General features: G+C 37.2%; 1 protein-coding gene across 1 annotated transcript; it reads left to right on the top strand.

Moving 5' to 3' along the window:
- Positions 1–15010: 15010 nt before the first annotated feature.
- Positions 15011–15466, top strand: ATOH7 (atonal homolog 7 (Drosophila)). The gene has a single exon (XM_008947417.1). It carries the CDS (start codon positions 15011–15013, stop codon positions 15464–15466), a length of 456 nt encoding a protein of 151 aa, XP_008945665.1.
- The last annotated feature ends 2326 nt before the right edge of the window (positions 15467–17792 follow it).

Raw genomic sequence — 17792 nt, 5'->3', positions numbered from 1 at the left:
ATAAACATGAGGGAGGAAGCAATAAGTGTTAGGGGAGAACCAGCACAAGAAAAACCACCACAACAACAAAACAACTAGTGAGCAACAGAAACCATATAAGTTTGTTACTATGGAAATAAATGTACAGCTGAAAGAGATGAGAAGAAAATGACAAGCCATTTTTTTTAAATTATCTGCTTGAAGGATTCATGAAAATACTTTTGCATTTCTTTCACGTTCCTGAGATGAGAATAGGCAGAAAAACATATTGCAAAGTTGTTAACAAAATTGGAAAATTTTGCAAAATGTGGAAATAAAAGATTTCATGAATGTGTACACAGCAAGAGGTTGTAGAAAGGAGCCATGTGTTCCGTAAGGGATAAAAAGGGAAATTAGCAACAGATGAGGCAGTTCTTTCTGGGAAAGGAAAGATTTCTTTGTCTCAGAATTCGTCAGTGACAGGGAATCATGCCAGGAACAGGGGGAACCGTCCCAGAAGTAAAAAAAGTAAACTAAATGAAAATTAAGGGTGATACCAGATCAGGTAAAAATTAAATTAGTTCAATTAAAAACTGAGAAATCTGCCAATGAAGCAGTTTGATTCTGACTTCTGTTGTGTTTTGGTGTGTCATCGTTCCCCCCTCCACACCCGAGGAGTAAAACTCTTTAAAGTAATTACCAGACTTAAAACAAAAACACAAAACAAGTTTTTTTTCTCAGTTGCTCAGTCACTGTCCTTTTATTTCCTAAAGTTTACTACAAACCATAATAAATTTTTTCAAAAGAATAGGAAAATGGAATAAGAAAACCCAGTATATTACCAGATAGTCAAAAAGTATCAACTTTCTTTTTCTCTGGAGGTCAGTTTAACACTAAGACCTTTTGTTTAGACTTAACATCTAAGACAGAATATGAAAAATTAAACTTTTCTAACTATCGGTTTCTTTAGTGAGAGGTTCACTGACTTGGGGTTTTGCCTCACTGATTGGCAAAGGAGAACCTGCCCTTGGTTTTAATGTCATTAATCGTATAAACCCTAAGTTTTATCCACTTTCCCGCTGTTCTGTGACTATTTGTTGATAAACCCAAACCAAGAAACCACTTTCCCATATGTAATTTTTGTCTTGTAAAGAATGACAAGGTAGATAAAATACATTAAGCAAACCCATGAAAAAATTCTCAATAACATTTCTAGAACTGTGAGGAGGAAGGAGGTTGAAGGAGAGGAGGGAGGTTTGTGAGGGGTAGGAAGAGGGCAAGGAGGTGTAATGCCTGTGTAGAGACTGTAATACGTAAGCATGGTTAAAACAGTTAAGGGTATGCCCTCAGTTTTTGCTACTAATAGAAGTTAATGATGCAAAGACAGTTTGTACGGGCTGGGAGTCAGGGTGAGAGGTATTTAGGCTAGAGAAGAGATTATGTAGGTTATAGTAGAACTGGAGCAGAGTATGAGGTGCAGCGAAGCCAGGAACCTGAATTTCAGTTGAAATGTACCCTCTACTGACCTTCTGCTTTTGCAAAGCAGCCTTACTGCAGTGCCCATTCCACCACCCTCAGTTCACGTGGGAAATTCCAGCTGGACTTCTTGGCTTTTTCTTCTGTTTCAGGAAGCCTCCTTTCTCCATCAGGGGATATGGCTGTAAACAGAAATAATCTTAATGACTATAGTAATTTCAGTCACCCATATTCAGAATGAGGTGGCTCCTTTCTGAATAAAGTAATTCTGTTTTAGAAACAGCCTTTTGGACTTCAATGTATTCATGCATAGCAGCTTTCTGAAGATATGTTTGGTTGACTTACACATTTAACATCACAGACTCTATTCTTACGTATGTTTTTAGGGAGTATGATTACCACAACTTTCAGAAACCTTTCAGCACTTAATAGTAACAATAAACAAAGTGCCCTCTTAATAGCAAACTGCAGGCACTTTCTTGATAAAGTTACAATTTCAGCAGAAAAAAAAAAGGAGATTAAAAGGAAACACCTGCTCCTGTAAATTACTGTGCTGCAGGTACCAACCCAGGAGACTCTGCAGATGGTTCTGTATTTGCAAACCTGACCTCGCCACCCCTTCATCAATCTCTTACTGATTGATTCTCCCCAAAGTAGAACACGCCATATCCCAAGGTACTAGAAGACACCTTTGAAGTAGTCCCAGTCAGAATAGCAATTAACTGGTGTTTCTGTTTCCTTTTGGAAATTCTTAACAAAGGATTCAACTGTTTTATCAAGCAGTAGCATTGTCTAAATGGTGGTACAGTCAGATAGTTCCAGGAAGAGCTCCAAAGGGAATTGTACTTCAGGAGGTGTAATCTTTGCTAGTATTTCCCTGCTGACTGGGGGTTGTGCTGACTGGATTAAGTTGTCCTATGCCCAAGTGTATGGAGATGGACAAAAAAGAAAGTGGAATCCTGACCCTGGAAAAGGTACAATAGGAATTAATCACTTCAGTTAGCCTCCCCTGCCAGCCAAGAGAAAGCAGAAGAGTGACTGAAAGTTCTGTATGTTCATTTTCCCTTTTCACTGTTTTTGAGTATCTTTTCTTGTTGAGACCCAAAACTGGTGATGATGGTCTTTTTGTAACTAGGACAAATTTGCTCCTTCTGAAATGTACCTATGCAAATGCCTTGTACAAGGTATCGAGACCAGTCTAATCAATAGATCATTTTTCTTTGTGGAAGAATACATTAATATCTTTTCTAGGAAACAACGCTTCTAAAATAAATAGATACAAGCTTGTGTTCCCTGTCCAGATGTACATGTTCCTATTTTGTCACCCATACTTCTCAAAATCAGAGAAAGACAAAGTGATATGGTGATACATTTGGGGCTTCAGTGATACCAGTACAAAGTTTGGGTTTGTTTCCTCTTTAGTGAACAGTTTGAATTCACAGCTTCTTTATTCTCTGAATGCCTGAGATGTATTAAGTGGCTTCCACTCACCTTAAAGATACATGCTTTCCCTAAAGAAAAGGTTTGGAGAGTAAGGGAAATGAATCTGCATGCAGTTTGCCAGAATTTTTTGTAGTTTCAGAAGACTCTTACTGAATCACCAACCTGGATTACTAGGTAACTTTGGTAGCCTTTTCTGCATTTCACAGAAGCATATATATCACCCCTTCATCTAATCTGGTGGCCTGAACACCTGTCACAGACACTAGTAGTCCACAAAGCAATCTGTGTACTGAAGCCAATACTTCGTGATTCAGGTATAGCAGAAAGATATCCAAATTCAGTATAAAAATATGAGCTTATGAAGAATCTGTCAGAATCCTTGTTAAAATATGTAGGAATTTTCTGCTGAAAATATATTGTGTTTCCAGTTCACTGTTTTCAAACTTTGTCTTCCAGCTGTTAACTCTTTTCATGGGGCTTTTAGTTCTTTAAACTGGTAGCACTTTTAATCACTGCATATATTTTGGTGAGTCTGAATTACAAAACTATAGTTATTACTGTGCTCAGACACTTTTTCCAAGCTGTGAGGAAAAACAAAGCAATGCATACCTTTTTGCTTCTTAATTGTATGTGAAGAAGACCAGCTGCAACAGAAATGTAGCTGCTGCATTTTTTTTTTTAGGAATTAAGGTCCAGGAGTAATGAATGACATAAACCACAATATATGCAATGAAATAAGCAAGATTGTGTAATTTGTTTTGTATATTTAAGAGGAAGCCTGTTTAACTAAAGTGGCTGAATATGTTGCTGTAAAAAGCTTTTCATTTGAAATTTGCACTGTGATACTGAGTTTGAGAACTTCCCTATCCACAAGTTTGGGTAATTAAGGGAAAACTCCACTAAAATCTGATAGAGTGCTGTCATTTGAGGTTCTTGAGATCTCTGAAATAATAAGGAATGAATAGTAACAACTAGCTTCATGAGAGAAAAAAAAGAACAACAACACAACAACAAATTACAAGCTTTTTAATACCAAATAGTCAGTCCTTTTTCCATACACATTGGGTGAAGTGAGTATTTTGCTCTTCTAGTCATGGTTTATCGCTTTTTATTCTCATGTACCTAACGGGCAACATTGTCCTTTGTGCATTCTAAATCCAGAAATATATATTTGCAATCACTACATTAAGTGGTTTTTTTTTATTCACAATCAGCTTTACTAGTAGCTTTTAGAATATACCCATCATGTCTAATTCTTTGTAGTTTGGAAATGTGACACCTGGGAGATTTGCAAGTTAAACATCAAATGCCACCATGTACCTAACTAGAACATCTTAATCTTTTAGAATTGCATTTCTTTTGATGGAGAAACCTCTGTGGCATCCTGCTCTCCATTTGGACAAAAGAGCAGATGTGTCATATGCATGTGTGCGTGGGCGTTCATGTGTCTACTGCAGGATGCAAACCAACAGAGCTGCAGAAGTTCCTAGTTAATTTGGAAAGCATTAATTATATCAGCCTTATAGTTAGTAGTGTAAACTTTTGCTTCAGCTGAGTGTGGCTTACTTAATTTGCATAACAGTTTAATTATCAAGTAAAACTCTAATGGTGCAGTACTATAAAAAATGAAATGTATATATAATTTTTGTGCATATATGTATATATAATTTTTTTTTACAAGTTTCCTTTTCTCTTACCCATATAGTTGATCCTTGCCATTTTTCAGTAAGTTCCAAATTTCAGCAAGTAAAGATAACTTTATTGTAATTTTTTTTTATTCAGTAAGTAAAAATGGGCTTAAAGAAAAGGTAAAGATTTAATACATGCCCTCCCAGAAAAGGTGAATGCTGTGCTTTCATTAAACAAGTTACATTCTAGTTCACACCAGCCACGTTATGAACTGAGATCCTGGACATCCAAAATTTAGTCCCGTGGACTGCAGGAGGATTACATAAATGTGAAGTCAAGCATGTGTGTGAAATTAGTATATAGAACACCTGATTACAATTCTCATTTTCTTTACTAATAAGATTTCTTCTGTTAACATTCTAAAATATATTCATGGAATATTTACATGGTAACTGTTATACACTACTAAAAGAAAAGAAATTAAGTCTGAATTAGTATATTTTAAGTATGTAGTATATCCTAATGGACATACAATATTTAAAATGTCACAAGAGAGGGTTTTTAATTTAAAAAACTGAGTTCATTAAATCTGAATGATATATATCAAAAGCATTTGATCCATTATTTAAATAATTTAGCTGATTTCTTTAAATATATATTACTCAGTATTTAAATAATTTAACTGATTTCTTTACATATATTCTTCTATATGTATGCTAGATATATTTCTTTAAATAGAAGTGCCTTGAAAAGGGTACTTAGCTAACAATTTTTCAAAAATACTACTAAATATGCTATCAAATAAGAGAATTCTATATAATTTTTGGGAAGCACCATCTGATATTTCAGATCCTTGAAAATGTTACTGGAAATGGTGTTACTTCTTATTTATACATATTTCTTTGAGTGGTCATTTTTATTTTCTGTATTTTTTCAGTGTAAAAGTGAAAGTTAAGAATGCTTCCAGTTAAATATCTGCACTGCATGGCTCTTACCCCAGAAATGCTGTTGTGAAATACTCTGAAAACTGATTGTAACTACATTTATGTAACAGTTTTGCAAGCATATAAAGTAAAGGATAATCGACAAAAGTCTCATTTGTGTGACAGCTTTGACCCATTAGGGGCTTTTAAATCATGGATCACTGACTTCAGGGTTGCCGTTGTCAAGCTACTTACAGATCCTAGTTAAATCAGGCATTTTGTGTTTTTGCCCTCATTCCCTTTTGTTTACCAGCAGGAGACAAAATATTTAATTAGTTTTGGGGCATTTATTATCTCCTCTGGGCCAGCTCCAGCCACAATGCTGGACGCCACTTCTGAGTTAATTCCAGTCAGGCTGGCCCCTCCAGTACAACATATGGGGAACCTATAAGCCTTTAGCAAAAGTTGCAACTGAACTATTAGAGGGGTGGGACCTTCCTGCTGGGAAAATACTGCCCAACAAAGCAGAAAGGGGCCAGCGTCACCAGTGGAGGTCAAGGCAACACCGGGACCAAACAGCATCTGGCAAACTGTGCCAAGTAGAAATCAATGAGAAGCGGGGCAGTGGGTAGTAATTTTATGCCTGTTCGCACAGGAAAATAACTCCTCCTGAACTGAAAAATCATTTTTTTGAAAAGCTTACAGCATCCTTTGGCATCGTTCTCTCTGCTGCTGCTTCATGTGTTTTTCTTTCAGTCAGTAAACTATATGACACAATCTATACACAATTATGTTTCGGGCAAGAAGCGTTAATTGTAGCATTAATTATGTTTTGGGAGATGAGGAGTTTTCAGAGCCTTCTGCCTGATCGGTTGGGAACGAGATGTATAACTGTAATAAATTTCCATTACAATCTCTTCATCTTACAGTGAGTCAAAAGTGTTTGGGAAGAAAAAATAAGATGATTTGTAATATCATAGACTACAGATTCCAGGCACTGTAAACTGTTGCACCTCAGCCCACTTGAAACCTTCCCTTGTTTTTCATCTTCCTTTTATACTCACTTTCTGTTCCTGTCTGTATCTCTACTTATACCTCAACTTGTGGCCCTTGTCTTTCCCCACTGTCTTTCTTAGCTTTTTCTCTTTTCCCTGAAATTCCAGGTGCTGATGCTGATCTTAAATACTGTAAGCAGGCTGCCATTGAGTTCAGTGAGATTGCTCAGGGCTTAATATTAAACACACTCAAGTCGTCACAGGTTCATGGCATTAGACACCATATTTTATCCTGTACAGAGCTTCTTTCTTGTGCACTTCTCTGCTTCTCAAAACCATTCTCTGAGAGTTTTGGCTTTTGTCTGCTTTTCAAGAAGTGTTTCTATTTTCATCAATTTGAGCACTCATTTTCATGCTTGAACTACCTTATATTTTCCTGCATATTAGTTCTTTTTGTACTTGGAGCGAAGCAGGTTGCAGATTGTGAAGTGTTTACACTATTGAGATGATACATAAGTAATGGTGTTTCATAAATAGATGGACTACCCTGCAGCAGTCGTGTCTTCTTGGTTTTCTACGATTTTAGGTGCTGGGATCATGTCAGCTTCACTCTGAGGGTCTTCATGCCTCTTGACAGAGAAGAGAATAAATGGTTGACAGGGACTTTTCACTCTAGGAAAAAATGGAGAAAATGAATGTTCCAAGCACTTTGGTGGAAGGAATAGAAAGCTGAATGTTTGCAGATTCTGTTATTGGCCCTGTCCCATGGAAGGCTGCCGTATGAGGAAAAAGCACTCACTGGAAGTGAAGTGGAATAGCTGTTGGTGTCCAGGGAGAGAAACTGTGTTTTTACTGAGAGAGTGCAATTTTTTGACAGTTAGAAATTATAGAGGAAAGTTTTAATACAGTATGTATTAATGCTGCAATGGTGGTTTTTTTTATTCTGCTTTCGAAGTGTGTCAGGCTGCTTGTGTGGCCAAAATCTGCATGTGCAAGTAGTTTGTTTGTCTGTTCAATTTTAAATAAGACTTTCTGAAGGCATATCTGGGAAACTCAGTGAGAGCATATTCTTAACAGTCCTCTGACACCATGAAGCACTTTTTGTATCTCCCTTTCTCTACTCCTCTTTCTCCTCTCAGTAGTAAACAGAAAGCTCCACTATTCTTCCTTAGCCTGTGATAAAAAACATTCATTGCCATATGAATAGTCCATATTGATGTAGGAACAGCTTTAGTTTTCCTCTCTGCATCAGGAAGACAGTCCCCACACATAAAGAGAAAACAGTGTATGAGAAAGTAAAAAGGAGTTGTCTTTCTACACATTGATGTTTAATGATCTTCAACAGGTAGCTGGAAAGAGCTCTGACACCCCACAAGTGTAAGAGCTTGCTAGGACATCTGCTACCTAGTTAGCATTGTTGCTCATGCTCTTGTGAAAGCTGGAAACCACTGCTCTCAACAAAGCTCCAGTAAAATATGTGGTTACTGGTTAGCAAGTAGGTTGGATACAGGCATGATTGAGTTGGAAATTATAGTGTTTGCCATTTTAGGTATAGATTAGACACATTTTTTGGAGGAATTTTGGTAAATGTAATGAGCTGAAAATGGTATTGATACTTCTAGGGAAATCACTTAATTGCAGCACAAAATGCTGATCTGTCTGTCAGTGTAGTTACCTGTTAAGTTTCTTTGCATATGAATTTTTGTGGGTTTTGTTCTGAGTTCTAAAGAAAAATATTCAATTTTAAAGGCTAACATGAATATCTTGGTATTTTTTTGTCTAATTAAAAAAAAATATTTTTTTGAATGTAGAAGGACTAAAATTGTTTTGTTTTGTTTTTTAAACAATGATTCTTTACAATAACAATGTGCTTTACATGGCATAGCAAATAGATAATTTAACATTTAATTACTACAGTTTAAGAATGATTTTTTCACAAAGTCAGCTTGGGAAAGTGACTCATCCTGTGGCTGCATTGCAGCCTGTCTTGCCAGTGTATGGGGGGAAGCAAGTGCCTAGGGACATGAAAGGACATGAAAGACCACTTGTTTAAGCAAAAGCCTCAATTTTCAGCAGGTAAGATGTAACAGCAAATCACATGTCCTGCTAAGATGAATTGACATCCTAAACTGCACTGCCTTTGTTGCTTTAGGATGTCTGACTGCATCTTTTGCTTAAGGAAGAGCACCGACATGATTTTCCTATTAAGAAGTTTTGGTTCATCCATTTTTTGTAAAAAGTGTAGGAATTTTTGGGTTGGTTTTGCTTGTAACTCACTGTCAGAGATCTTGTTACATTTAGTTACTTAAATGAACTTTGAAAAATAAGCCTATGATTCCTAGTTCATGTATGCTGGCTCATAAACTGTTGGGCTTTGACTGTTACCATCTCTGCAGTATCCCTTGTGGACCAATATCTCTAGTTTGAGGTTAAAAGGAGCATCTCATTGTATCTAGAGGGCACCGGGCACAGGAGGTGAAACATGGGAGTTGTTTATCTCCTTGTGGTCTCAAAGATCCCCTTATATTTGCAGAGGAGACCGTGATGCATAGGAGTGAGGAATGGGCAAGATGGCAATAGGATAAGATACATTGGAGAAAGAGAGGACATAGCGGCCACAACAGAGGGAGGTCAGGATGAACCCCTGGACAGTTCAGAGCTCTCTTCAAAGTCTGGAGTTGAACCCAAGAGTCCTGAGTTCATACTTCCTTCTGCTGTGAGGAAATACAATCAAATTAGCTGATGAAATATGTCCCAAACACCTAGTTTATCATTCTAGTCCTGCAGTACCGGGTATATGAAAAAATAATTATATTTTTCATTTTTAAAATATTAAAAATAATAATTTATTGTGCTGCTAGTTACCCTGTTAGAGGTTTTTCAGAGCAGTTCAGAAAAATTTCTACTAGAAATCATAGAGTAATTCCTGTCTGGAGTCAGGAGGGTAAACTAGATCCTTTTCCCCATCTGTTTCTCAGCGCATAGCATAAATAGTGATTTTAATAAGTATCAAGCCATAAAGTAAAGGAAGATCTTCTCTGGAAGACTCTTGCCTCACTGAAATTAGGTATATAGCAAAATAAAGGGTGGTTAAAGAAACGGAGTTATATCTCAAATAGATGGATTCTGCTCTTGCCTGTGCTAGAATGTCTGTGTAATGCCTCACGAGTAATTTTAATTTGTTCGAAGTGGTTGCTGTAGGAATATTTGTCCTGCCCAGTGCTGCTGAAGCTAGTGCTGCACAAGTGAATTCCTGTTCAAGAGATGGAGCATGAACGTTTTGCCCAAGCTAGTTAGTTCAACTTTGGAGAAGAATGTACCCAGCTGTGCTGCTTCAGTGTCCAGGCCTCCTTGCACAGGGCTGGCTGAACGGTGAACACTGTGCCAGGTAACTGTGAGACCCCTCTTGTGTATGGCCTGTAGGTCCTGTTGTGAAAAACTTCAGGCCAGCTTTGTGCAGATGGCTGAGTGTGCACTGCTGGGATTGACCCTGGCAGCTGATTATACTTTTAAGCACATGAGAACATATATGGTGTCAAGTACTCAGAAAATGTGGCAGCTTTGTAGTGGTACGTGGAAGGTTTTTTTACTGCTTTGGTGGTGCAGTGGGTTGCAGTATGATTCTAAGTGGCAACTTCTTTCTGTTCATGAACTGTCTTGTGTATGTCTATATATGCAGGTAATCACATTCAATATACAATATAGGTGAGAAACATTTTTAGACTTGCAAATGTTCAAAGCATATTCTTCTGTGATAAAGTACCATGATAAAATGAACCTTTTATTTTTTATTTTTTTATTTTTTTTTTTCAGATTTTAGACTTCCTGCTGTAGAAGCATACTCTAAAACAAAATTATGTTGAAAGGGAGTGTTGTGCAGGATCACTGGGGGAACTATGGTTTTTGGGCTTCACCTGAGGGAAAGCTACTGAAGGAAGATAAGGTGGAACAGAAAAGTGTGACTGGCAAGGACAAAGGGGTAAACTGAGAAGAAGCAATAGATGGAGAGTAGTGTGGCAAGCAGAGCCTTCAGTGTGGCTGGGAGAACTACTTGTTGAACTGTTAGAAAAGTAGCTCATCTCAGAGAGACTTCAGGGAACAATGGAATGTTCTAGGCACTCTTAGAAAAGGGTGTCCAGTATGAGGTAGGGAAGGCCTGGGTGAAATGGTTGTAAACTCATCTTACTGCTGCAGGTTGCTGTACAACTTCCCAGCAGGACTTGGTGTCTAAATTTCCCTTCAGTTTGGCATACAACACTCATTTGTGAATTCTTTGGTTTTCTGATTGACCTACAGCTGTGCTAGGGAAAAGAATGTAAATAACTAAGGAAGGAACACACATTATTTTGCACACCATGGGTTTCTAGCCTGTCTTGTGAGCTGAGTCAAATATTCCTAGACATTGGGCCCTTATGGATGGTCATGTTTTGGTAGTTAACCACCTGCTCTGAATTAAGCAGCACAGAGCATGTCAGTCCTTCAGCTTTGCTCAGTATAAACTACTGTGTTAAGAAGCCTTGATGAGGCTTTTAGAAAGGATCTACCTGAGACGAAATAGTGCCTTCTGGCTAAGAGGAAGAGGTAAGATCCTTACTTTGATATATTGCTTGTATGTATTATTTTTAGTATAACTAGAGAAGGTGTTGAGGATTTAGACTTTAGCCAGAAATGTTACTTTCACATCCTTTTAAAATCAGTGTTTGGCCACAGTTGTACCACAGCAAAAAGTAATTAGATTGTGTTTTCCACAGTAGTATAGGTGGAAGATACCCAGCTCTTCTTAGTGGGTGCTATGATAATTGTATTTGAGTTATTAACTAAGTTGATTTCTTTAATGGACTGAAACTATCCATTATTTTCTAATATCAGTGGCAATTTAAAAGTGCTAAAGTAATTTGGATCATGCATGAAAAAGCATTCTTATGTGTTTCTCTGTTTTTCTAAGAGAAAAACATGTTTTGATGAAAGATGCTGCTTCAGAATTAAAATGGGAATCAAGAATAAGGCTGCTAGGGTCATGGAGTAGCACTGAATTTATACCTACATAGTTCAGGTTCAAAGAATGAAATCTGAGTAACTGAGCAGACACAGAACTTATTTCTGGTGATTCTAATGTTCTTCTGTCTTGAAATTATGTTAGGACAATAAATAAAAGATAAATTACTGAGAAATGACTGATGTACAGTAAAGATGAAACTAATAAAAGTGGAGATCTAGAACAGTTTTTATCACCACAGCAGTATATCACATCAGAATATACTAGTAGCTTTTGAGAACTTATAAAAATCTTGAGAATCATTTGAAAAATTATTTTGAGGAATAAGATCTCAGAGAAATTATTAAAAATAAGTGGAGGAGGGAATAGAATCATAAGCAATAACTGACAAGGTGAAATACAGAGGAAATCAAACCAGGTGAAGGAAACCAGGTACAATGTCACTGATACTCTTTCTGTTATTGACTGAGCAATAAAGCAGTTTATTTTCTAGCTTGTATTTTCATATGGCTGGCGGGCTGTGCAAATGAACTAAATTAATTGATGGGGATAAAGACCTAATGTTTTTTATTTTTTTTTCATAAAGCAGAAACTTAAAGCAGTTGTAAGTGATGAAAAGCAGGCCTTTTGATCTGCTATGGAACAATTTTTAACCTTGCCTATGAACTATAAAGTCCTGTTAGGGGTTCATTATTAATCCAGATGGATTTATGCCCTTGTCCTGTGGTTTGATAGTAAATTATTTAAGGTGAAGTTACAATTTGTTCAGTAAGAGAGATAAATCACAGCTCCTCTCTTGAGACTATATCAGGGTGTTAGTCAAAGCCTGATAATGATGGGGAATCAATTAGGATGAGGGAAATTAACAGTGCTGTCGTGTATTGTGTTACTATGAATTAGTGGAGTAAAGTACAACCTTCTTCAAATATACTGAAAATTACAGTTCTTAAGTCTTCATGTTAATTGATACTGGCAGGACATATTAAGTGAAAAATAGGAAAACTGCTTGACAAATGAAAAATACAGTATTATACCATATAGTACTTTAAAGGGGTGCTTTTCATATTTTTGGTATGAAGTTAATAACACTCTTAAAACTAAAAGTGATTAATTATCTGAATTGAGTAATAGCTATCTCACGAGGATGCACCATATTTATTTACTTGAAAGCCACCGTAATTTTATTATGTTCTTCTACATTAAACATCCCCTGAGATTTAAGAGACAAAAGATTCAACTAACAAAGTTATTCAGGCATAGAAGGCTGTGGCACTGACATATGCTCTAGCAATAGCATGAAGATCAGAGGTGTGGGTTTTTTTTTTTTCCTACTGCACATGCAATACTTCCCATGAAGTGTCTTCAGAAAAAGAAGTATCTCACAAGTTCTAATTACTGACCCTTCTGTGGAAGACATATGGCTGTGTGGTTTTTCTGAGAGGTGCTATTCTCAACTCTCTCGCACACACAAATCATCAGAAATTGTCAATCAGAAAACAGCATTTTCATGTGTGGTAGTCGTTCTTTACGTTTGGGAGAACAGGTCAGTGCACACAGATAGCAATGTTGAACATTTATAATCAAACGTGATGCAGTTTTACTTCTTTAAAAATTGAAGATGTGGCATACGTTTTGATAATGGAATAATGGAGACTCCCTACCCCAACTACTGCCTCTGGTCAAGACCATTAGGATTCAGAATATTAAGAGCAGAGCAACTGGGCGTAACAGCCTACGTTCCACATCTGTCATGCTGGAGTCCATTAGTGTTCAATTGCATCCTATTGTTTCTGGATTATTCAACCTCATTTCATTGTCATTGCTTCTGCTAGGGATTAATCAGCTGTTTACAACTACACCAAGTTTTGGAATCATAATGAAAACAATTGAGCTATAGTTCTAAATAAATATACAGTATTCAGTCTCTAATGAAAAAAGTTCCTAATTTATGAATGCTGGTAACAATTTAATTAAGTTTGAAATCAATACAGATAATAAATCATTGTGTGGCGGGTCTTTTTTTTTGTACCTTTTGTATACATCATTAAATGATATTTCCGTTTAAGTTTATGTAGAGAATGGTTTTAATAACACAAATACAGTAAAAGAAAGATGTTTTGATTGTGGGGCATGGGTGTATATATGGTGGCTTCTCTATCATTACAACTGGTAGCAGAAATGATCCCTTGATCAGATTTATATTTTCACATTCTCTTTTATTCTCTTTGGTTGTTAAGGGATATTACTAAAAAGATGCTTAAAAAAATCACAGAATATACACATATATACTTTAATACGGTGAATTAAAAAGGGCAGTTTCCAGATGATTTGTTTACTTGCATATTTTGTGTATGTCCATATCACAACCCGTGTAAATATTTTACAATTATTATTAGATAAATTCATAGCTACATTTTAAGTATTTAAATATATTTAAATTATTTTAAAGACATTGGCTTTGCTGACAGGTGAATACATAAACCACATTTTTCTCAAGGTACTTCTCTCTGTGTTGTGTACTTTATACAATATTAAATTGCGAGTGCTGAAGGGTGCTGAATAATTTGAGTCTGCTTATTTTGGTAACGTATAGCACAAAACAGCAGTATTCTCAGCCACATACAATTAAACTAATTCTCTGTTCCGTTAGAACAGTTATTTCTTCTACCTTTACTACTATCTAACCAGAATTTTCACATGTTTTAATATACAAATACTACAATGCACGAGTTTTTTTTTTTTTTTTTTTTTCCCTGAGTTGCAACAGATTGAAAGGGTCTTTTGCTTAACTGCCCAGAGTCTTGTGGGGCCAGCCAGACACTACTCCAGATGGCAAGTTGTTAGGGCTGGACAGAATGGCTTTGGGAGACTTCTCAACAGATGAAGGCTGCAATGTTCGGATTTTACTGGGTTTTTTTGTTGGTTTTGTTTTTTTTTTCCCCCTGTAGTTCCCAGGGTGGGAAGGTACTGGGATGGACGCAGAGTGCCGCCCGCCCACCTGCCACCACCTGTTCAGCTTTTGCTGTTTCTATAAAGCCTCACGTTGTCTGTAAGACACAATCATTGCTTGCCAGCAGGAGTCAAGAAAGGAGAGATTTCTGTTACCAGGTTATGTCTTCTGATCGCAACCGTTCATCCTTTTGAAATACTCTCCTAATTTGAATCAGAACTTCTTTCATTTCAAGTGATCATTTAAAATTGATGTGTCTTTAACCCACTAAGATCCTTTTTGGGTTAAATGGACAATTTTCTTCCGTAACTTATGTTTTGAGAATGGAGTTTTCATTGTTTTCTATCTCTTGGAGTTTCAAGAAATTAAAAGAATGAAAGATTAAGACATGAAAAACTCTTTATTCTTTCTTTAAACAATAAGAAGCGATTTTTTTCAGACATTTCCAGAAGAACCAGAAGAGCTTTTTAAAAATTAATTATTTTTTTTTAACACTAAGAAAAATATCCCATCATTGATACCCGGAAACAGATTCAAGAGGTACGGAGGCTATCCACACGCGTGCTTTCCCTAGCACTTTTTAGATACCCGACTCTTAAAAAGTAATCTTTGTGTGTGTGAAACCGAAGCTGCATCGAATATGAGACCCTGCAAAGCCAGTCCCTTGGATTCAGGCGTGGAACCAGAGCTGCAGTGCAGGGCTGGACCAGGCTGCCCTGTGAAGTGCGGTTCGGAGCGGATGGAGAGCGCGGCGAAGAGGAGACTGGCTGCCAATGCCAGGGAGAGGAGACGCATGCAGGGGCTGAACACGGCCTTCGATCGCCTGAGGAAGGTGGTTCCGCAGTGGGGTCAAGATAAGAAGCTGTCCAAGTATGAGACCCTGCAGATGGCTTTGAGCTATATCATGGCTCTCACTAGAATACTTGCCGAAGCAGAAAGGTACAGTACTGAAAGAGAATGGATTAGCCTTCACTGTGAACACTTCCATCCGGAGAGCTACCACCACTACCTGGGGCAAAAAATGGCAACGGACAGCGATCCTTACGCGCAGCGCATTTTCAGCTATCACCCCGAACACTTTCAAATAGCTAATTAGAGCTTGGTACACACTAAGAACTTCTTACAAACTAAGCATATGTAGCAGGCCACATGTGTAATTTAATAATTAGCAAGAGTTAATCTGCTTGAATAAGGTAATATTGGCACGATAATAGCTCATTCTTGCTTGTGTTTTATGCTAATTTGACAAAATAAATTTGCTTTGAGAGCTTTAAATCAAAACACATTTAAGGAGATCGAATTTATTTAATGCTGGTGAAAAACATTTTTAATTTGAAATGTTTCTGGCAATTGCTTCTAAATTCACCTAGTTAATTTTTTTCTTTTATTAAGTGTTTGGTCGTTTGTGGTGGTGGTGGTGGTGTGGGTTTTTTTTGTTTGTTTGTTTTTTAACTCTGAATCATGACAATATTTTCTATTTAATATTTTTCCTGGGCCAAATTGTCCCATGGTGTAACTGAATAACACCAGAAATTAACTTCATTCTGTGCTTTTATTTTTATGTCAGCTTTGAAGTTATTCTTTGGTTTGTTTTCACATAAATGGCTCCCATGGAAAAAGTTTTATAACGTGCTGGAGTTCTAGTCCTCAGAGAACTAACTTTCTTAAACTTTGTAAGTTTGATGTATGGGTTCCAAGGTTGTGTAGGTTTGCTTTAATCCAATTTATGGTGTCTCTCGTATGCTCGACAAAGAGCTAGTTTCAAGTCATAGAAAGAATGTTTTTATTTTCAATGGCTGTAAAAGCAAATGTGATTATATACCATAAATGAGAATGCTCCTGTGAAAATAACCTAAACTTCTAGATTTTTGTAGGCTTTAAATGTTTGGTTTTTATTTTTTCAGTTTATGTTATCTGGAAACAATAACAGATTTTGTAAATCATAAATAAAATGTTTTCTATGATATGTCCTCACCAACTAACTGAAATTCCTGCAGTAGGAATTACTCACTCGTGGCTTTCCTACCCCAAAGGTTACACTGCTTCTATTGCAGTCCTGGCAGTTTAGTGGGCAGAAGAATCAAGTAGCAAATGGTGCTTGTTTCCCAGTTAGAGTAAGAAGTGCTTTTGATGTGCCCTCTGTAAATCAACCCTTAAAGATGAGAGTTTGGTAAAAAATTGAGTTAATTTCAGCCCTGATGACGGCCTGAATGGCTTTTTCTTTGTTTGCTTCTTTCACTTGTGGAGGGTAGAAGGCTCTGGTTTAGAAAAGGCAGAAGAGGAAAGGAGGTTGGGAATGTAGAAAAATGGGTAGGAGCAGGACAGCTGGAGAAGCAGATGTGTTTGTAGCAGGATGTAGAGTCTGCAAAAGTTAGACTGCTGGTATTGTTGTTATGGTGGCAGGCTATGGAGCTGAAGGTGCTGGTGCTGCTGTGGGCAGCTTGCAGAAACAAGCCCTTGCTGGTGTGAGCCATGAGGGAGAAGGAGAAAAGGAGCTGCTGTCCCAGAAGAGCAGCTGGTGGGTTTCCAGCAGGGAAGGCGGGTGGGTTCCCTGCTGGCTGCTGCCACATCTTATATTTTAGAATACTTTCAAATGACAAATGAATAGCTTCGATAGGAGTTATTTTCAACAGTTATGCAGCTTTTAGAGAAAAACAAAAACAAAACCAAAAAAAACCCCATCAATAGGAACTAAGCCCTATTTTGGGGGAGAGGGACTCTGCTGCAGGAATGGTTACGTACAAAGACCTGACCTGACTGTCTGTCTCCTCAGAACCTTTATTAAATGTACCAGGCTAGTACACTTCCCGAGGCAGGACTTGGACTGTTCCTGCAGTGAAAGCTGCTGGGGCAGACTTTTAAAAGCTGCTCTCTCCTTTATACACTGGCATTCAGGAATGTTTTCAAATGTATATTTTAGCCTTTCTAATGGTAATGAACATTAATTAATAAAACGTGAGGTTTTGCTTCCTATAAATTACATTTGAACTGTATGAGCATACAGAAAGCAGAACCAACTTCTGGGAATATGAAATCTTATTATGATTTCATTGCAGAAGTTTATAGAGAGAGAATAGAATTATTGTTCATCATATAGCCACGTTAATACTGTTCGAATATTACTTATCATTAAGTGGTGAGTTTATGTATATAATAAGAATCCATGCAATCCTTAAATAATTAAATGCTGGGCCATTTTACACTGATTTATTAGCTGTAAACTTCAGGCAGATATTCTCTCACCTCCACTGCTAGTGCACAGTACTGAGTTTTCCATCCTGAAACAGAAATATGATGCAAATAAATTGTGCAGTTCTATGGTGAGGAAAGCTTGGCTCAGTGAAAGGTAGCCTTTGAAATCTTAGGTGGGAAGGCTAGTACAATACAAAAGTATAAATTCCAGATTAGCATCCAAGAACATT

This window comes from Merops nubicus, unplaced genomic scaffold (genome assembly GCF_000691845.1).
Source record: "Merops nubicus isolate BGI_N331 unplaced genomic scaffold, ASM69184v1 scaffold28570, whole genome shotgun sequence".
Taxonomy (NCBI): domain Eukaryota; kingdom Metazoa; phylum Chordata; class Aves; order Coraciiformes; family Meropidae; genus Merops; species Merops nubicus.
The sequence above is the reverse complement of the archived record's forward strand: the minus strand, read 5'-3'. Positions and strand labels throughout refer to the sequence as shown.

Coding starts and splice junctions, on each gene's coding strand:
- ATOH7 (XM_008947417.1), top strand. CDS start 15,011: ATGAGACCCTGCAAAGCCAGTCCCTTGGATTCAGGCGTGGAACCAGAG.